The sequence below is a fragment of the Thermobia domestica genome, chromosome 12 (genome assembly GCF_964235325.1).
Source record: "Thermobia domestica chromosome 12, izTheDome1.hap1.1, whole genome shotgun sequence".
NCBI lineage: Eukaryota > Metazoa > Arthropoda > Insecta > Zygentoma > Lepismatidae > Thermobia > Thermobia domestica.
In genome coordinates this window covers 206,201,825-206,224,765 of record NC_137465.1, presented here as the reverse complement: position 1 = coordinate 206,224,765, position 22,941 = coordinate 206,201,825, and the positions used below count along the sequence as shown (strand labels likewise).

Sequence of the window (22,941 nt, the reverse complement as noted above, 5' to 3'; positions counted from 1 at the left end):
AGACCCTAGATATTCTAATCGTTTACGAAGTTTGATCAAGTCTGACTTTTTGTTTACTTTTTGATTGGTTTATGCATTTTCCAGTTTTGACATTTCATCTGTATGTTTTCCACTTTTACTATCTGTTTTCACTTCCTTGAAAGTGAACTTGCTTATTTTTTTTTTTGGGGGGGGGGATCTAATACTTTTATATTATATTTACAATAATCTAAAAATTTTAATATACATAGATTTTACTAAATTATATCACACACCAACAAACGAATCATTTGGAAATACATACAATTTCATCAATGCTTAATTCGCAATATACGTTATACAGTATATAAGAAAATCGAGGTGTTAGAGCGATTTATGTAAAACAGGTTGAACAGATAAGCAAACTTGGCAGATGGGAGCAAGGGCGCCGATCCTGAGGGGCCTAGGGGGCCCGGCCCCCCAAGCTCATGTGGGCCCCTCATTGTATTTACAAATTTACAAAATTTGACATAATTTGAATGCAATTTGTCTTAAAATCCTCATATATGCTTTCTGCATCTGAATGGACCCCCTCAAATTTACAGACAAATCGGCGCCCTTGGATGGGAGAAATCAACATTATTTTCAAATTGTACGAAAGAAAGCAGTCTTCTGTAGCTTAACACCTGAGTTATAAAATTCCTGTGCGCAAGGTTACAAAATAGAAACATGCGTATGGAATAATCCCATAAACAAAAACCTAAGTGTACTTTTTAAGTTACACTGGGCGTTAAGAAGTTAAAATAAGACCGAGCGGAGTGCCGGTTACGTCTGTGCTAGGTAACTTCCTCCAGGTTCACTCGGTCGAAGTGTAGGCTTCTCTTGGAATGTTAGGCAACCAGCAGTTCACTTTTCTACCGCGGGTTGCCGGGTTATCTGTTCTCAAATGATTAATTTCTTAACCCATGGGCAGATAATAATCTAACTTTTATGATCAATTATTACTGCCCATAATAAGAGTTTCATTAAAGTGAAAGATACTAACCAGGCCGCGCCAAGGACTGTCTTACAAAATTCCATCAAAATTGATTCAATTGTTTTGGGATGGTGAGCACGAAATACTGAAAACGTGAAATTACTGGGCATCCTGTATCGTAAACTGTATGTATATGCCTGTTATGCTACTACCTTCCGATCGACTAATTACAAAAGAAACCAAGCTTTATTGAATTATAATTACTACAAATATTTTCTTAGAACTACAGGTACAGAGTATCTCAAAAGTTTGGAATCATATAGATATTTTATAGCACATGTTGAAAATTATCCCGTATTAAGCATAATTTACAGATTCAGCAGTCGATTCTATTCCATTATTGGTTAATAATGTAAGCATAGAACTTTTGACAAGCTTAAGTAATTCTGGATAAGAGCTAAAATTAAGTTACTCATTGTGATTTCAGACTTTAAGAATACTTTGCTGATAGTTCACTATTATTATTCTGAACTTTAGATTTAGGTTAAATTTTATTATAAATGTGAGCTGATATAAGATTTACATGCTGATGATAAATTTAAAAGAAAGTAGGTCATTATACGGTCATTATTTATATATTATGTAGAGTACAATCCCTTACACAATTAATTATTTATAGGGATCTTATTACGAAGACTTATTTTGAAAAATTTCAACTGAATGGGAAAGATGTTATCAACAAACCTATAGATAAGGTAAGTTTATTTTTTTAGTAGAATAGACACGAGCAGTGTTCGTACTTTAAGGGAAATTCCCTAATCTAGGAAAATTTTGTAGGTAAATTTAGCAAAAAGCGACTTTTAGATAATACATGTAAATCTAGGGACATTCTTGCGCTGACATTGACCAATATAAATGCTTATTTTTTTCTTTCTGCTTCAGAAATAAACTAATACAATACCAATAGTGTGTGGGGGTTCAAAGTAGGGATGACCACATTTTCCGGAAAAACGGAAAATATATTTTCCGGAAACCGGAAAATTGAAAACGGAAAATTTTCCAGAAAAACGGAAACGGAAAATTTTCCGGAAAACGGAAAAATTTTCGGAAAATTGGAAGACGGAAAATGTGATTTCCGGAAACCGGAAAACTCTTTTGCCGGAAATGGCCATCCCTAGTTCAAAGTAGCATAATTTGCACCCATTGTTGGCTGGGTATATTTGTGTGTGAAAAAAGTGAAGGAAAAGGTCGAGGGAAATTTTCTTCAGGAAACCTACAAACACTGGACACGAGTGCTATTACACAGAGTCTTAAAGCCTTAATCATACGCACATCAGAATGGGGACTCAGTGATAGATACAGTAGGTTCCTGGTTTGATCCCAATCTTATAACTTTGTGGTTAAGAATATTGTGTGCGTGAGTTCTCAAGATTTTCCCTCCGACAATGTTCACCAACTCTTTACTACCATTTCATCATTAATCATTCAGTCCCTTTAGCCGGGACATAAAAACTAAGTATTTCAATCAAGGGTCCGCAGATTCCAAACCTCCCCTCCAACTTCGTAACTCGTCAGGCATTTGTTCACTTTCTTAATAAAATATACTTAGATGTAGCCTAAATATTTGGTCTGACACTTACTTTGTACTCTTACTTTTTTTATAAAAACAATTTAGTTCTATTAGTTTTTTTTTTCTGGGAGTAAAGGTAACAATAGTTAATTTTTTTCGCACGTAGAATAACAACAGTTGAATACTACATGGGCGTAATGTCTTGTAGTATTGGACTCACAACCCTTAAAGAAAGAAAGAAAAAAAAACACCGTCTAACGAAAATTTCTCGGTGTGTGCCTCATTTCAATTCTTTGAACATATCTGATAAATGTCTACAAAAATTTTACTTCATTTAGTATCGTCCTCAAGATCATTATCACATTATACGAGGTGTGGCAATAAATAACGAGACTGGTGTCATAAATGTGATGTATTGCAAAGAAAGTTACCATTGACTGTTATCCCCTTCAATATACTCCTCTTCCCTATCTATACACCACTGCATACGTGCCTTCCATTGTTCAAAGCAACTGTAGGTCATCAGATGTCACACTGTTCAACAACTCTGCCGTTTTTCGTTTCACCTCTTCCACAGACTAAAAATGTGTTCCCTTCAATGCACTTTTCACTTTTGGAAATAGATAAAAGTCACAGGGAGCTAGGTCTGGGGAATACGGAGGATGGTCGAGCATAAGAATGCGCTTGGCTGCTAAAAGCTGCTTCACAGAAAGGCTATTATGGGCAGGCGCATTGTCTTGGTGGAGGATCCATGCATCGTTCTTCCACAAATCCGATCTCTTCTTCCTTATTCTTTTCCTCAGCTTGATTAGGACTTCTTTGTAGTAGGTCTGATTCACCGTTTGACCCTGAGGCACCCATTCAGTCATGATGATACCCCTGATATCGAAAAAAACGATGAGCATTGCCTTCACTTTCGACTTGCTCATTCGTGCTTTTTTCATTCTTGGCGATGTGGAAGTCTTCCAGTGCATGGATTAATGCTTAGTTTCGGGGTCATACTGGAAAATCCGTTTCATCACATGTGATGACACGTGTTAGCAAGTCTGGTTCTGCTTTGAGTCGCTCCATGACGTCAAAGGAAATGGTCTTTCGAATGTCTTTTTGCTCCTGAGAGAGGTTTTTCGGGACAACTTTTTGCACAAACTTTTGTCATGCAAAATCTGTCTTACTGTCTCTTTGTTAATGTTCATCATGTCTGCGATCATCCGAATGCTCAGACGTCTGTCTTTCCGCACAAGTTCATTATTATTATTATTATTATTATTATTATTATTATTATTATTATTATTATTTTTTTTTTTTTAACATTTTCGTCCGTTCTTGAACTCAAAGGGCGACCAGGTCGTTCATCATCTTCAACCTCCTCCCTATCTTCTGAAAATCGTTTGTGTTATTCGAAAACTCGCGCACGTGACATAGCATTATCAGCATACACCTCTTTTAACATTGCACAACATGCCATCGGTGTTTTGTTTAATTTCACCAGAAATTTGATGTTAATGCGCTGCTCAACTTTACTGTTCACCATGATTCCGGCACTACTTCTACAGAATACTGTCCTCTTCATGCAAGCCTGCAAAGAAAAGAAAAGCTTTCAGAATCATGAAACAAACAGTGGCTTCTCATGAAGATTCAATATCAACAACACATCATTAGCTACCTCCCTCCCCCCGACGATCCTGTGCGACAGGAGGTGGGCAGTTTCGTTATTGAATTGCCACACCGCGTATATTTAGCTCTTGTAACATATTACTAGCTTCTCTCTCTGAATAGTATATTATTTGATTTCCCTTTTAAGTTTAATTTTTCATTTAAATTAATAGGTAGAGTGTTTGTTGTAGTTAATGATACTTTCAGACCATTGACATTAAAAATATTGCCCACACAACAATACCTGTAAATATGCTCTGTATGTACAGTATGTGATAACGGTAATTTAAAGTAAAAGCCAAAGAATTAACAAAAGTTATTCATTTACTATACATGCTAAGTGTTGCTTTGTTCTACACAAATGTAGTGGGAATCATCTATTATAGAGCATTTCCACGTCTAAAAATACGTAAATAATAGTATGAATAAAACGACCTTACTTTAGAACCAATAATTTATGTATCTGTATTTATTGGAGTACTTAGTTTTCCTTTTACTCTAAAATAATTTCAATGTTTATCATTTTACTTCCATTTTACATATTCTTTGGGCTATAAGAAGGTATAAAAGTTAAACGAAAGATTTATCTCATTTTTATCCGAAACATACAACATACTCGTGTAACAGGATACTTTAGCTTGTTATACTGTAGAAATCTAAAAGTCGAATGATTACTGGGTGGGTTTTCCAAAATAAAGTCTATGCTCGAGAGGTTTTGCTGAAATCCATATTAATATAACTAGTGAGGAATGTTTCAGCAATATGGGATAAGAAACACAAACAGCATCATAATAGGTACGTTTAAAATAGAGGATAGAAGAAAATAGCAACTGAAATGGGGATGTCAGATAAGTTATTCATATTTATTTGAGAATTATACTGTAGCTTATTATTGAACTGAGCGAAGCGAAGCTCTTATACTCGGGTTAGCCGTTTGTTATATATGACAGTGGCGGTTACATGGGGGGGGACTTTCGGGTTAAAGTCCGTAAATTGTGGAATTTCTAAAGGAAAAAAGAAGCTACTGTTAATCATATCTATGCTTAAAAACTCCAAGGCTCCCACCATTTCCGGGATTTATAAGAAAAAGTTTTATTGTAAGTTCGTTACTGATATAAGGTAAAGAAATACCTGTAAAGACAGGCACGTATCCATAGGAAGGAAACGTCGAATACTGGAATTGAAGTAACGAAACTTCACTTGTTGAAGTTAATACCTCCTCCACCTCGAAACCTGAAGACATATTTTTTATTATTATTATTTTATTTTACTGGGAAATGATTTCTCGCCTGAGTGGTGAAAGAGAGCATTTCTTCACAGAAAATTGAAAAAAGGTAAAAGTGTTTGATTTATTGATAGAGATGAACAAGAGATGAGACTCAAATATTTTTGCGAAACAAGAGACGATACTTTAGCATTTCTCTTGTCTCGTCTTTGCGTCCATCCCTATTTATAAACTTTGATCCTTTCAATTTCAAAATGTGGTTTCGCAGTGATTTTTATGCAATAATTTCACACGCGTCACAATAAGGTTTCTCCTCAAACTGAGAACTTACAGTGAGGGTGCAACCTCCTCGCTATGTGCGCCCTTCATGCATCCATCTAGACATAGACACCGAGATAGCGATCGCGACTTCAACCTCAACCTCGATCGCAAGGTATCTCCGGTATGTCTTTACCCTAACACACAGAGACAAATAAAACAACCGATGTGGCCTCGCCCCTTTGGTTCGAGCATTCTGGGGCTCAATTCCCGATGGGGATAACCGGTAGAAAAGGTGTAGCAGCTTTTTCAGGCCAGCCATCCCGAGTGAGACCTGTCCTGAATTTCTTCACTCACACAATGCAAAGGCCGGGATGGCACCTAAGATACAGATCCCAGACCGCTTCTTTCCTGTGTTTCTTCTCCTTTTCTCAGATAGTGTGCTTACCGAAGACATCATTCCTTGTACAGATGGCTGAAATGCCCAGAAATACGTATAAATAAATTAATCTAAAATAGAAACAACAGACGAATGACGGAAGTAAATAATTTTCTCTTGTACTTCTTTATCGACTATACTAAGATTTTAATTGCAAGTTAAGGATTGGAACGAACTTCCTGTTGTATCAGCGGTTTAACATTGCAATGTGATATCAGTCTAGGAAGCGTAGAAAGTTTCCTATAGTCTATTTCCGGCTTTTCAACATCCTGTACACTTTATCCTAATCATGCAATGTTAATTTATTACTTGGTGCAAATAAATAAATAAATAAGCCTTCTTTTTTTGTTTTTAATGGATATGAGCTTCCTCGGATTCCATATTCCTATAGATGCACGGATAACATACCCTTACTGCTGAAAAGAGGCTTTTAAATTCCAACTAATCCGTATTGTTCCATCACTAATCGGCAAAATAAAACTTCTTTCGCTCCCATCAGTCAAATTGGATGTTTCTTATAGATTTTGCCCTGCTGAGTTCAAATCAGAAAACCATTTTCTTCCAATTCGTACCATTTTTTCAGCAGGAGTATTTTATTTTGTACTTGTCCACAACAAAAACGAGAATTTCATTTCATATAATTTGCACGATGTCAGTATATTTTGAACCAGAGATACGCATAACATGTTACAATAGCATAGAAAGTAAAACGAAATCACTTATCAGAAGTCACCCGGCCTTCCTGCTCTTCTAGTAATAATCAGTGGATATCTCGTGTGTCACTATCCAGCAGAAGTCTGCCAACATGCTCTCACTCCATTTTCCACTCTAAGACTTTTCCATATTTGCAATTTTGTGATGAAACATTATAGTTTGTCCCAAGAAGTAAAGGTAACAATACAGGAAGAAAACTTCAGTGACATATTACACCTCATTGCTCAATATGTTGTAATTAATCCGTTCAAAATATTAAGTGATTTCTGATTACCTAGAAAATTATTGCACAAATCTTACGTAGAAATTTAATAATAATCTATGGATCTAAGATGTGCTACTAAGGGTAATCATTGCTGATTCATCTAACAGGAATGAAATAAAGGTAACTCTTGTCCTAGTTAGGTACTTTCTACCAATGGGGGGAAGAGGGGCATAAAGTCAACCTGCGACCAAAGTATTCCGCTTCAGAAGATGTATCTCCCTTGTAAGTGGCCTGATTTGGAATAGCAGAAATATGATAATCCTGTTTATATGTATATGTATAATGTATCAAATGCATATTAAAGAACACATATTGCTATCTTGATGGTCTTTGTACATTACTGTTACGTGTAATATAAATATAATTACTGTAATTTTACAAACTTTAGTATTTATTTTATGCATTACTGATACTATAGTACAAACAAAAATTGAAAATATTTTTGGTTTTATTTTGTTCTCTGTAGGATGTTGATTTGTGTTACTACCATGGAAGACTTCGTGGAATTCCAGACTCTTGGGCTGCAGTATCTACCTGCAATGGACTCAGGTGAGTTTGGTAGCTTTAGCTTTATGTATACACACAGATAATGTAGAAAATAAATACCAACATATAGTTATTAACAAAATAAACTCTTATTTTGTGTTACGCATAGTAATACGCTCTACTAAAGACAGCAGAATCAAGCGAAACGTAAATGGGCTCGTCTTTAAAAGCAGGATTAAGAATGTTTAAATATATTCGTCTAGATGTTTATGTAACCCATAACTCTAAAATGTTTTGAGGTTTACATATTAGCGTGGTTTTGATATTTGCATTTCTAGACCTAGTAACCATGAATCCCCAATTTTGCCTCACGACGTTGGGTGGAACCGAAACTTAGGAAACACCGGCCAGGAATCGAAACCTGGGACCACGCGGACTGAGTCCAACGTTCAACAACTAGACTATGGAGTTCCCTGAATTCCAATCACGGATCTAAATTTATTTCATTCACAATTTTTTGGTTCTACATCATTTGAAAGGACATCCGCAGCAATGCACACAACTAAATACGAGTTTGCGTTTGGCCAAAAACAATTATAAATGAAGCATAACCCGTAATGGGATAGGTAGGAATTTTAAAGTTACCTTTAGTTAAGTTTAGTTTAGTAGATGTATTTGACTAGGTCCTCTAAACAATAACATGGATCTTTGCCATGACCACTGACAGTAAAAATCCATGTATAATGAGCATTCCTCCTAGTTCATATAAATAGTACCAGTTTTTGAAATATTGTCCATCTCCGTCCGAGATATATGTCACATTAGTAGGAATAATATTAGTATGAGATTAATCTAATTTACAATTTATCAATGGCTAGTAATGCATGAGAAGTCATAACAAAAATCCTTGGATATAACAGAAAAACTCTAAATATAACCATATACGTAGGCCACGCATGTAAAATGGAAATTTGATAGTGATACCAATGGTGTGATTGGATTTTACTTTGAATCTCAGGTGGCCAATCACGTTTACCAGTCTGTTGTACATAAACAGTTGAAGTTCAAAATGCACTAATAATGATTTTATGGTCTATTGTATTAATAAACGTAAAAATAATAAGAGAAGTACCGAACCTTTCTACAATCTTGTACCACATCAATATCGTATCAAAGAAGCTATCGTACTTACAGGTTGGAAGTTGGAAACAAATTTGTGTCCGCAAAATATTCATGCTGCCTTAGGCCGAAATTCAAATTAGTACCATATTTCCAATTGCTATCGTAATAAAATAACCAAAATACTACCGATTTCTATAATTTGCTGAAATACATTCTCTGAAAATTTGGACATATTTGAAACTGGAGTTTTGTGTTAATAAATTTTCAAAATGGCAGTTGTTTTTATTTAAAAACTTGAGATAGATTTTTTTTAAAAAAAATACAGATGATCAAAGAGCTCTTTAAAACATGCATGATCATAATGTCTTTCCACCAGAACTTGTTCCATTTTTATATCTCTGCTGTTGTTGTTTATATTAACGGAAAATAATTTATATGCGTGGTTACATACCTGTCAGAGGCTGAATCTTCCCCCTCCTTGTACTCAGTGGCGGACCTAGAAGGTAAAAACTGGGGGGCAGCCAGTACCCAGATTATAATAGGTATATATAAACTTTCAAAAATATATAAATAATAGCTTAAATTATTTTGTCATTGAAAAAACTGGGGGGTTTAGGCCCTCCCGGCCCTGGCCTAGATCCGCCTTCCAATGCCTACTTTTCTAAACTATTTTGGGAGTATTTACGTATGAATGAGAGGATTTACGTATGTTATGCGGACTAAAATCTGTGAAACTCGATGGATACCAGTTTGATGATTTGAAACAGAAATAACCAGTAACCGTACTCTTTCTCTCTCTCTCTCTCTCTCTCTGCTTTTTTCTTCCCTTCTAAGAGAAGTATCAAAACATGATGAACCACGTATCTAATTATTTTTAACTGTGAAGTCCATATATCAAAATTCATGTATGTACTCTTCAGTGATTCCAAGATATGGATATTTTACTATAATGATTGCCCTCTTATTTCTTCCTATTTCTCATCGAATTTCCAAAAATCCTTCCATAGTAATACCTTACGTTACAAATCCTACACACTGTCAAAATCTCATGTTTCTAGTTAAGCACTTTCGCCGCGGCATTGATCAGTCACTCACTCACTCAGGACTTCTTTTATACATAAAGATTCCTACAATAGTTCTTCACTAAAACTATATTAAACATGCACTGAAATGTCAAAAGTCATGGGATAGCGTAGACAACTTGATAGCCCAGGAACGCCGCGGAAAAACGGTCGAACGGCGTAAAGCAATTTCAGTGCTGTCAGTTGGACTTTTATATACAATGAAATGTCGTGTATTGTAGTGATGACAACCCGACGGGAATTATCGGAATTCAGGTGCGGGATGATAGTGGTGCTAGACGAATGGGGGTATGCAACTTCGCAAGTCGTCCTGACATTGAATTTTTCTCAATCCACAGAGCCAAAGATGGACCGTTGGAGGTATTACGACCTATCAGGAACAACACAGTGTCCGCCCATATGTGCTGAATGATTGCGACTGGTACGACTGGAAAAACATACAAGTAACAGTGCGTAAACTAACAGCACTAATCAATGCAGGGCGCCCAGCAATGTGTCTCAGTGATCAAAGCAGTGAAATTTGATCTCCATGGAATACCACAGACGTAGACCGACACGAGTGCAACTACTATCTGCTGATCACCTGCAGCTGCGACTCACGTGAACTTGGGAAGCCGTGAATTAGACTCAGATGATTGGCAACATGAAACGTGATTAGATGAGACACGCTTCTAGTTGGTACGCAGTGGGACGGTGGGGTTTTATTGTGGCGCAGATCCCATAAGGCTGTGGACCGAAATTGTCAACGAGGCACTGCCCAAGCTGACGATGGTTTCGTAATGGTTCAGGGCGTCTTTACATGGCATGGTTTGGATCCTCTGGTCCGCTTAAACCAAACACTGACTGATCATCGCTATATTCAGCTACTTGGTGACCATTCCTACTACTGACTGCTTGTACTCTGCTAACATTGGAACTTTCCATGATGACAATGAGCCATATCACCGAGCCGCAGTGGTGCGCAATTGGTTTTAGGATAATTCTTGCCACTTCCAACACAAGATTTGTTCCTATAGATCCTCGGACATGAACCTTATCGAGCACATGGGGCAGGCACGTAGTCAAGGGGGGGTCCGGACCTCCCTTCGAGATCAGAAATGAAAAAATTAAGGAAGGATAAAACAAAATGAAATGACAAAAAGAAGGATCAGCGTTAAAAATTAAAAAGAAAACTACAGGAAGCTTTTGCTTACTCTTTCTTATGAGGAGATCTGTATTACTTGCATTATGGTGGCGAGGTAAGTGAGGTATTCTGGAAGAGTCAGGGAATTTGAAATTTCAAGAAAAGTTATGGAATTCTCAGAATTCCTGCTACTAGTCAGGGAGATTTCAAGCTTTCGAAAGCATAAGTGCCGTTGTGTAACAGCGTGGACATTTTTAATCATAACTTTTCGTCATCGCATCCTTGCAGTATCAAACATGTTATTTCAAGGACAATATTCTGTTGCTCCTTTAACCTGTCATTTGGAACCGACAGTAGTAGACGGAATAATAAAACAAAAAATTATGTTGAAAGAAAGTTCTGTTAGCATTTGATTCAACAGAGAAAGGAACGCATATATTGTAAAACTAGTTGAATATACACATGCTTCGCACAGGGGCTGTATTTGGAAGTCATCGCCTGTGGGAGTATCACCATTGATTTCAGCGACCGCGAAAATATGAATTCGACACTAATAGCTCAAGTGGTAGAGCGTTGGCTTCGCATTCGGGAGGTCGTGGCTTCGAATCCCGCTGCCTACCATCCTGACTGAGGTTTTTCAGGGTTTCCCTCAGTTCTACCAGGCAAATGCCGGGATGGCACCTACTAAACAGGCCCTGGATGATACCTTCCCAAATCCTTTCCATTGTTAATGTTGTTGGATATCCAATATAAAATAGCCTCTGAGCTGTATCTGGTGATTGTTAAATAAATAAATATCTGTCATTTTCTACTACTTTTACATGTCCCGGTAAACGCCCCTCTGAAACCCCCTGGTTCGAATTTCGACAAAAACGTTTAACTCTGGTCTGGAGCCTGGACCAAGGTATTCGTGACTAAAATTTGGTAACTCTCGGTCAATTTCTCTGGTTCCCAAGCCGGTTCCGGCAAACGCCCCCTGAGACCCCACTGTTTCGAAATTTAAAAAAAAAACGCTTCGTCTTGATCTGGGGCTTGGGCCAAGGTACCCCTGACCAAAATTTGGTAACTCTCAGACCACTCGTCTGGTCCCCAGGCCACACACAGACAGACAGACAGACAAACACACTCTTTATTTTATTTATATTAGAGGATAGTTTACAAGACAGTATTCAGTATGTACTTTTTATAATAATTGAGGTCATAACGAAAGGAAAATTGTTATATTTGAATAACAGGAGAAGGACGTAAATATTGCAAAATCTTTTTCAATACTTTTTTTTTTATTTTGCTCGAAATTTATTCATAGTTTGTTATTAAAATACTTGCCAATATATCCTCATTTTATTGTCCTAACAAACCAATATATGTTGATAGTAAAGTAGTTTAGATTGATCGAGCTCCTGGACCTTCAGAATTTCGTCACTTCTCCCCCCTCCCCGTTACGAAATCCTGGCTAAACGAACCAATATATGTTCCAGTAAAATAGTTTAGAGTGATCGAGCCCCTTTTGTGATGACCACAGTATTTCATGTCACGGACTCCCCCCCCCCCTTCACGAAATCCTGGGTACGTGCCTGCATGGGGGATACTATAGAACGGGCCAGCACTACACTAACAACCACTGAATTATGGACGCCAATAAAGGCTGCATTGCCACAGATTCCTCCAGTGAACTACTACCAATTTGTCGCATCCCTGTCAAGTCAAGTTGCTGCACTTCTCCATGCTCGAGAAGGACCAACACGTTATTAGGTAGGCATCCCATGACTTTTGGCACTTCAATGTATAAGGTAATATTTACTTATTATCGCATGTTATAATTATTAAATATGAGAAATACCATAACTATTTCTTATCTTTCAGTGGGATTATATTTGATGGCGATGAGATGTATTATTTGGAAAGAGCAAGCCACACAGAAGATGGATCTCATTTCTTTTATAAGCATTCAGATTTGAACACCAGCTACATGTGTGGTAAGAAATAGTTTAGCTATTTTAAACAACAGTTTTAATACGTTGTATACTTAATAAGTTGTATTTATATCATAAAATCATTTTATGCTTTATTACAAACGGGAAGAGCACAGTGTTTTAGTTATCTTAATGACAGGCTATAGCCTAATTGTCTTGACATTTTCACTATGATAAAAAATTTACATTTTATGGAACAAAAGATTACAGGAAGTTATTTTTTATTCATAAATGAAGAGTTTGTTCTCCTTCCTATTGGTTATCCATGCTGCTAGCCAGTCAGCCTGAATGTTTCTGTGGATAATCGTATCAGACAAAGATCATATCCGGTTGCAATGACGTGAACAGACATCGGGAGAGATAGCTGAAATTCAGTTTAAATGTAGAGAAGACTATGTATATTCTATATTCGAAAAGCAAATTGTCCTAAAATGGATGAAACATAACCAAAAATAGCATGAAACATTAAAATCAATTAAAAACAAATATTTCCTCCACTTATCTCAAAAACCAAAAGAGGAAGATGCCTGAAAATCAGCTTAAATGTAGAGGAAACTATGTGGATTCTATATTCGATAAGCAAATTGTCCTAAAATGGATGAAACATAACCAAAAATAGCACGAAACATTAAAATCAATTAAAAACAAATATTTCCTCCACTTATCTCAAAAACCAAAAGAGGGAGATGGCTAAAATTCAGCTTAAATATACAACAGACTATGTAGATCCTGCATTCAAAAAATAAATTGTCCTAAAATGAATGGAACATAGTCAAAGAAAATCACGAAACATGAACAATAAAGTCAATGGTAAATCAACGAAAGAAAATGAAGTCGTTGACATATGTCCAAGATTATAATAAGTGGATGACTAATTGAAAGCTTATTACAAGGGCATAATGAAGAGCTTTAAAATGATGAATAGCACGTAAGGTAAATATGAATAGAACATTATGAAAAGCCAAGTTGTTTGTGTAAAATCAATAATAATGATGGTCTTCGAATTACACAAGGCGCGATGGTTACGTGCTTGTAATATCTCACATCTTGATTTGGAATTTCGATTTAGTACACAACGTAACTTTTGACCTGATCCACGCGACACAGTCTGGTGCTTACGGCAAACTAGATAGGCCTTTTGAGATGTAGTACTTCATAAAATGATCAGGGTTTAATGCTTCTGTAATGATGAAAAATAATGGAAATGTTAGAGTACTTTTATGTCCTATAACAACAAATTTTACCATTAGGGAAAGCTGAAGGAATAGAAATAAGGCTTAAGAGATAAAAAGTGTTCAGCCTATATATTTTGTTATAGAGCCACGTAACTTAAAATTCTAAATGCTACTCTTTCCTGGTTTATTTTCAGGAAATTCAGAACATGGCTTTTTATCAGAGAGGACGTTTAAGAAAATTAAAAGGGTAAGTACAACTAAAAACTAACTGCTAAAAATTAAGTATGAAATACTATATATTAATAAGTAATTTCCAACATTTTAAAGCGGCAACTTCTGGTATTAAGAGAATTGTTTTACATGTATAGTAACATCATTAATGCTGTGTAAACTACTACTAATAAATAATACTGAACTAGTTCTTTTATGGATATTTTTATTTCTTAGATTTAAGATGACTTTATTGCAGTAAACCAAAATCGTATTTCTGTTTTAGACGATACTGTAAAAAGAATCCCTATACTATAAACCCAGAAATCCTATTGAAGTCTTGCTTATATAACCCTATCTTACTCATCTTTTTGGCGAAGATATATTAAGATATGATTGTCAACTGATATACACGTACTCTTGTAGGGGACATTGCGATACAGTTCCTTCCATAATAATCGTTAAAAAAATAGCAAATGTCATATGAATAACGGAAAGTTTACCAATTACTAACAAATTGAATGTCATATTTCTTGTAAAAAGTTTAACAGGCTTTGGAGCTATCCTAGCTAGTCTACATTATGTGCCAGTATTGAAATTATATCTATTTGATTGATAGGGATGTTTCCGAAGTTCTTGGAGTGTCGCTGAATAATATCATAATCGACCATTGCTGAAATATGATAACACAAGGCTACTGTAATAAAAATCTAAGACAAAGTTTAAAAAAAATACAAGTATATATTTTATAAAAAAAATACTCTGTTAAAGGAAAAAAAACTCTGAAATTGCAAATATCATTTTTGTACTGTTATTTTGTGACAATTTAAAAATGTGAATATTAGGTAATGGAAATCTAAATGTAACAAAAGAATTTTTAGTGTCGGGCGATTACGTATCCTCTCGTGTCAGTGGACCTCAGGGTTCAAAATGATGCAATTTATCAAATATAAAAAGGTACACTAGAGGACAGAGGGCATATTAGGACTCAAAACAAAAACTCCCAATAATCGTAACTCGAAGAATGGGTGGACGACGGAGAACTGGACTCAAATCCTGTTTAATGTAAGTTGTATTTTTCATTCACAAAACACTGTTACTTTTGGTGGCCCAAGCTTTTAGTTTTGGTTTCCTGCAATAAAGTTAAGCCTCAAAATTAATGGCTATCTCTTTTTATATGTAATCATTAAATTGATTTTTGTAACTGCCTGTAAATAAAACATTGCACTTTGGCAAAGGGGAGAATAAAAACACTTGTCTGTCTGAGTTGGTCCTCCCCGATAAACACCACCTTTACGAAGACACTTATGTGTCGGGTGGGGAGGATTGCGTGTTACAGTGAAATTTAGAGCTGTGTCGGTGGTAGTTCACTATCAGAAGGGCCACCCCTACCGAATTGGTCTAAATGGAGTAGCCACACGAAGAATGTTCTGGGAGAAGGCAGCAGTTCTCCAGTAGCCAAGTTGGCGGAAATCATAGTGATTGGTACGGCAACTTGGACATTAGTCCCAGGCGTGGTCAGAGTGACTTTAACGGCTGGGATACTGCGGGGTGGAAGGCAACGGGAAACCACCACTCTATTTTCCCTAGTTTGCCGGCAGCAAAAAGAGAACATATGAACAATGGTCTTTCGCAGGTCAAAATGTAGTTCCGGAGGTAAAATATCCCCCCATTCGGATCTCCGGGAGGGGAATGGCTTGGGAAGGACTATTGGACGAGAAAGTAATAATGGGGGGAAGACAAACAGAGAAAGAAAGACAAGGAAGAGCAAAAGGTTTAGGATAGGGACATGGAACGTACGTACTATGTTACAGGGAGGAAAATTAGAAAATCTTAAAGAAGAAATGAAACAAAATAATTTAGATTTGGTAGGAGTTTGTGAAGTTAGATGGGAAGGTAATGGGGTATTGAACAGCGAAGGATATAGAATGTTTTACTCAGGTAATGAAAAGGGCGGTCATAATGGCGTAGGAATAATTCTTGGAAAGCGCTTAAAGGAGAAGGTAGTGAAAGTAGAGTTTATTGATGATAGAGTTATGATGTTAAGACTTAAAGGGAAAACGAAGGATCTAGTGGTGATACAGACATATGCACCGACGACTTCGCATGCAAATGAAAAATGAAATGAAATCTTTGAGTTTTACGTCCCACGGTTATGTCGGTTAGGCTAAAGGAGACGGTGATTATGAGAGATAAGTGAAATGGTGGAATGAAGAAAGTGGGAGGAAACGGGAAACCCCGAGAAAACCCACGAGCACGGTGTTTGTCCACCACAAAGTTCACTTGGCGGGGGCTGGGATCGAACCCGGGACCCCAAGCACCAGAGGTGAACGCTCTACCACTGAGCCACCGCGCCCCCTCGCATGCAAATGAAGAAGTAGAGGAAAATTATGAGAAAATAGAAGAAATTATAGATAGGGAGAAGAAGGGTGCATGCATAATTCTAATGGGAGATTTCAATGCAGTTGTGGGAGAAAAACAGGAAGGTAGTATCGTAGGCAAATATGGTTTAGGCGAAAAAAATGAAAGGGGAGAGGGACTGGTAAATTTCTGTAGACAGAATTCACTAGTAATTGGGAACACTTGCTTCAATCAGCACAAGAGAAGAAGATATACATGGAAATCACCAATAGACGGCGGAAGATATCAGATAGACTATGTTATGATTCAGGACAGGTATCGGAATAGCTTAAAGAACGCGAAGACCCTTCCCGGGGCTGATATTTTCTCTGATCATAATCTTGTGCTGGCCGAAGTAGACTTCAACTGAAAAATGTACGCAGAAGAAAAGTAGGTAACAAAGTGTTGAATACTGAAAAGTTGAAAAATGAGGAAATAAGAAATCTTTTCGCTGAAAAATTCGAAGAAAAATGTTCAAACGAGGAACGGATAGGCGCAGGTAGTAACGCACGGTGGGAACATATTAAGCGTTGCTTACAGCAGGCTGCAGAAGAAGCAGTAGGTTACCACGAACACAAAACTGCTAAGAAACCATGGGTTACAGAGCAGATGTTGCAGAAAATGAGGGAGAGGAAGATGTGGAAACAGGTTGATACAGAAGAGGGCAGAAAGATGTACAGAAAGTTAAATAATGAATTACGAAGAGAAACAGACAGAGCGAGGGAAGAGTTTTACAAAAGAAAATGCGAGGACATAGAAGAATTAGAAAGAGTTGGGAAATATGAGGAAATGTACTCCCATGCGCAAAAAATATTGCGCGTATACTGTAACTCACGATTTTTCGCAATTATTCCATTTTCCTTATGTTTATGGGTAAAATTTAGTTATTAGTATGTGGAGATAATAGAAAGCAATCCATCTAAGGTAGAGATGCAAGGGCTCGGAAAAAAACCGGCTTTTTTGGAAAAAAAACTCGGTTTTTTCTGCTTTGCTTTTTTGCTTCGGAAATTTTGGGCTTTTTTCAAAATACTGCTTTAAATTGATAAAACAGACTTTGTATCGCTTCTCTATAACACAAAAAATCATTTAATTAGTGGTTGATGCTGATAATAATATAAAACATCGAAAATTAGCTATGAATTTCGAAAAAATATTTCAAACAATTTTTCTTCAACATATTTACATTATGAATTCCACAGGATTAACCAATGCATATAATAAGAATTTTTTAACCTCCTATATACAAAAGTAAGCAGAGTTGGCAAGAACCGTGGTTGTTTTTGAAAATACCAAAAACCCGTTTTTGGGGGGATGTTTAAACCAGGCTTTTTTGACTTAGATTTTTTGCTTTATGTATTTATATTACATATTCACAGAAATAGCCTAAGTTTGTTTCGCCTTGATGTTATTATGCAACAGCGGGGTTATGCCGGAAGAACTCCCATAAGCTTAAAGAAGTGCGGTCAGTAAATTTCTTAAGTTGAGAATCTCCCGCCCTAGCCATTGGGAAAATCCCGTCATTACTTGAAATGGAAGACAATAACGGGAAAATCCTGTTATTGCTTTGCATGTAAAATTTAAAGGTCAACGTACCATAATCAGTACGCTAAAACTGAGGTATTAAATTACAAATTTAGTACCGGTACGTAGATATCATTGAAAGTCCAATCCAAGCTAATGTTGGAAGCTACGTAGGCAATCGATAAATTTTGCCAATTTCTATCAATATATTTAAGCAATATTGGCTTCTTTATAAAACAACACGCATTTAGGCATGTAGAAATATACAATTTGGTTTGTTTCGTATATTTAGGCTTAACATCCTTACGAAATACCGAGGTTATCAAGGAGAAGACTTTCGCTTAAACTGACATCCGAACCGCTACTTGGGTTACGCATGAAAGAAGGATTGTGGTTCGACCGAGAATTGAACATGGGACACCTTGATTAAAAGGTGAAAGGGAAATAAAACTATTGCAGGTAGTTTGATATCTGGAAACGTTACCATGAAGTTCACACGATTCGCATTTTTCATTCTTTTTATTTTTGTGGTTTAAACCAGTTATTAAAAAAAAAGTTGGTGTAAATCAACCAACCCTAAAAAGTAAACACTTCTTTTTAAAGAATACACAAATAACTAGCAAAATAGTATGTAGTATTTTTACTTCAAAATATTCCATACCCTCTTTTTGAAACAAAATAAAATTAAAATAAAACATAAGAGAAATACTTAGATTTATATGATACACTTAAAGGCTGCACATCTAGAGCTTTTGGTTCTGTATATTCTTGAAATTCTACAGTTAAGTTTTATAGAACCACCATCACAGTTTACCCAATCCTCAAGTTTTCTGAATTTTTAACAAGAGGGATTCAACATATCATTACGGAACTCCCCCCCTTCCCCCCAAAAAAAAGACTACGGAATATATTTAAGTTAAGCTAAATACAACTGCACAACAAACATGACTGAGTGATTAGCTTTTGCGCTTCTATCGGGAAGTCCGGGATTCAACCAGCATTCGACCATTCTGACAAAGCTTTTCTTCATTCCATCTGTGAATGTAGAAATAGTGCGTGTACTGTGAGTTGGGCGACTTCCTTTTTTATTGTTTTTAAATCGTTATTATTACTAATTACCAGCAGTGACGGTTTTGCGAAGGTTAGGGGGGCGGTCTTTCGGACTGAAGCCCGTTCCCCAAAGTTACGGAATGTCTGCAACAAACGAAATATCTATTATTTATGCCTTTACTCATAAACTTTAAGCTCCCGTCAAATAAAAATTACGAGTGTTTAAAAAAACTAAACATTAGTAAGAAACCCTTCCCAAAATACTTTTCTAAATCCGCCACTGATTCTCAGTATAAAATGATTTTTAAAGTTGTATCCGGAAAATTATTGCTAAACATATAAACGAAACGAAATATTAGTTATGCCTGTATTCATAAACTTCAAGCACTTCCCAAATAAAATTAGGACTTTTTAGGAAACGAAACAATCAGAAAAAACCCTCCTAAAGTACTTTTCTAAATCCGCTACTGATTATTTGTATAAATTGGTATTCAAGGTTGTGTCCGGAAAATTATTGCTAAATCACTTCACAGCTACAGTATAACAGAAATGTGGAAGTACGGTTTGACGGATATGTTGAAAAACGTACGCTTTGACGAATAAATAGAAAAAACGGGCAAGTTTAACTTTTGCGCTAGAAGCTAGAGTACTAAAAGCTCTTAGAAATGAAACACGGATGACAAACTAGAGAAGAAAAAAGATGTCGATAACTCAAAAGTTAAAATAAAGTTAAATAGCCTCTAAAATTACCCTCAAATACTACATTCTTCATGTTAGCTTTAATTCGTAAAACATGTGCTCCATCCATCTTGATGGTGAATTTCAGAGCGAAATATCACATTCAGGTCATGGAATTTTTATCTAACTATAGAATATACTATAAGAAAGCTATTTAGATAGAAAAATCATGAAGTTGAAAAAAGCCAAAATTTCCAAAATTCTCGTTTTTTTCCCAAAAAAGCCGGCTTTTTATGTGAAAAAAACCATCGATTCAAAAAAGCCGGCTTTTTTGCATCTCTAATCTAAGGAGATATTTCCAAAAAATATAATAAAATAATAAAAATATAAGCAAAAAACAAAATTATGTTCGGTTTTGTGTATACTGGCAATAATGTTTTCGAGGGATTTTTTGCAGTAGCACAGCACGATTGCAGAGGGAATAACTTTAGTTGAATCAAGGAACTGGAAAGTGGACTAATATATTGCATTTATTGGCTTAAATCTAGGGTGTAAATTGTCTACCAAATATAAATTAGCTTCTGTAACCAAGATGTTATACGGAAGTATAGAAACAAAGAGAAAAACTGTTGTCTTAAGTTTGGAAGTGACATGCTCTATAGCCATGAGCATTTATTTGTTAAGAAAAGGACAGGCAACAAAAGGTAGTCTGTGTGGTCAAGTGGGTAGAGTGGCGGACTAGTAATTCTTATATTGTTTTGACACCAGATCGAATCCCATGCGATCCCATCCAATTTTTTCTTTAAAAAACATTGTAGAAAGTGTATAATTTTTATGTTAATAAGAACCGAAACAATATAATAATGAAATAACTTTTTGTTTTTTCTGATGACGTATTTATTTAGAATTAGTGTATGCTGTTGTATAGCTTCTTTTATCATCCTCTTTTCTTGAAAAAAAAAAAAAAATTGTCTCCAATAAAGTATGAAAAATATATATAGACAGAAACAGACATCTTAGTATCAAACGTGATTAATCGTGATGAATTAAACAAGTTTCCCGTTGTTAAAAAAGAAAACTATAGAAAATTATTGAATTTGGTCTTTAGGTTTTTAGCATGCTATATATATTCTTTATAAGACTATACTTTATAAGGGAAGATGTGCGATCATACCCACAAATTTAGCTAGTGAGTGAAAGATGTTTTCGGCACAAATATTTTACAGGTTTAGGTGCATGAAACACCAATACGCCATGGTCTCGACCTTCGTTTATTCCACATTATTATCCGACATATCATAGCAGGTAAAAAGCAGCATCAATTGGCAAGAAGAACTGCAAGTTGTGGTCTGTTTTCGATGCTCCGGACTCGATCGCCTAGCACGCCCGTCTATACCATGACTCATACGTCTATCATTCAGTGCAGGCACGTATCCAGCTTTTCTTTTCGGAGGGGGCCCAACACGAATTCTCGTAAGCATGTAATTCTAATGTTTCAAAAATATCAATAATAATAATAATAATAATAATAATAATAATAATAATAATAATGCAACAGTTCTGTATTTCTCTTAAACGTTTCTTACTTTTCATTTATGAACCGGTCAAACTGCATTGTAACACAAACGAAATCAAAAAATATTTTCTAGAGACATGTAAGGAAAACTGTCTGCTACGTATATCACATAAAAAAATAGCAAATGGCTATGAGTGTATCGTTCTAATACAGTAATGTTATAAACAAAACGGAAACGAAATTATAATCCCATTTAAAAGTGTGCTTTAATTCCACCTGGTTTCAATGGCATTACGGTATATTCTTACAAGTAACACTCCGATTTTGATAAAATTTGGCAGGTAGATACTACACATAAAATAAACGAATACATGTTTCTTTTTTTCTGCGGAAAAACGATTTTAGGGGGCAAAAGCCCCCACCCAAAATTTTGAACATTGACGCCCGAAAGACAAAAACAAGTGGACCAAAGTGAACGAAATTGTGCACAGATATGGCAGACGTAAAATGAAGGAATACGTGTTTTGTATTTTCCTGGAAAAAACGGTTAGGTGGGGCACAGACTCCTCCAAACCTTTGATCACGAAATATCAAAAGTGCTAGTAACAATATGTCAGATGTGTGTAAAGGACGAAGAATTCCAACGACACTTTGTGTATATACGATACGCAAAAACTAAACGAATTCCTTTTTTTTTTTTTATTTTCTGGTGAAAAAATGGCTTTTGGGGGCAAAAGCCTCCATCCAAAATTTTGAATGTTGATGCCCGAAAGGCAAGAAAAAGTGAATCTAAATGAAAGAAATTGTGCCCAAATATTGTAGACGTAAAATGAGGGAATACGGGTTTTGTATTTTCCTGGAAAAAAGAAAAGAAAAACGTTTGGGTGGGACACAGACCCCTCCAAAACTTTGATCGTGAAATATCAAAAGTGCTAATAACAGTATGTCAGAAGTGCCCAAATTTACATGAAGAATTGGAACGACACATTGTGTAGGGACAATACACAAAAAACAAACGAATACGGTTTTTTTCTGCGAAAAAATGGTTTTAGAGGGAAGAATTCCCCACCCAAAATTTTGAAATTTAAGGCCAAAAAGGCAACAAGAAGTGCACCGAATTGGATGAAATCGTGCACACATATTCTAGACGTAAATTGAGGTAATTGTGTTTCGTATTTTCCTGAAAAAAAAAAAAAAAAAAAAAAAAAAAAAACGGTTGAGTGGGGCACGGATCTTCTTAGTTGGTTATTACGAAATATCAAAAGTGCAAATAAGTATACGTCAGAAGTTCCTAAAAGTATGGAGAATTGCAACGAAACTTCGTATAGGGACAATTTGCAAAACAATAAATGAAATGTGTTTTAATTTGTACGGAAAAACAGTGTTGGAGCCTAGAGCCACTCCGAAAAAAAAAATATTACCGTAAAAGTGCAGGAAGGAGTGGACCGAAGCAAATGAAATTGTGTGTAGATATTGTATAGACTGTATGTAAAATAAGGACTTTCGTGTTTTTAAGATGTCCCTATCAATTTTGGCACATCAACAGC

General features: G+C 36.0%; 1 protein-coding gene across 1 annotated transcript in view; it reads left to right on the top strand.

Annotated features, from left to right (window-relative positions):
* The window catches only part of LOC145666977 (zinc metalloproteinase-disintegrin-like 4a), a 75,406-nt gene that overhangs the window by 5,506 nt on the left and 46,959 nt on the right, over positions 1–22,941 (top strand). The window contains exons 2-5 of the mRNA XM_081734637.1: positions 1,614–1,689; positions 7,525–7,607; positions 12,735–12,847; positions 14,214–14,266. Of these exons, the coding sequence (XP_081590763.1) occupies positions 12,760–12,847; positions 14,214–14,266 (141 nt within the window). The 5' untranslated portion in view covers positions 1,614–1,689; positions 7,525–7,607; positions 12,735–12,759. The remainder of the gene's footprint in view (positions 1–1,613; positions 1,690–7,524; positions 7,608–12,734; positions 12,848–14,213; positions 14,267–22,941) is intronic.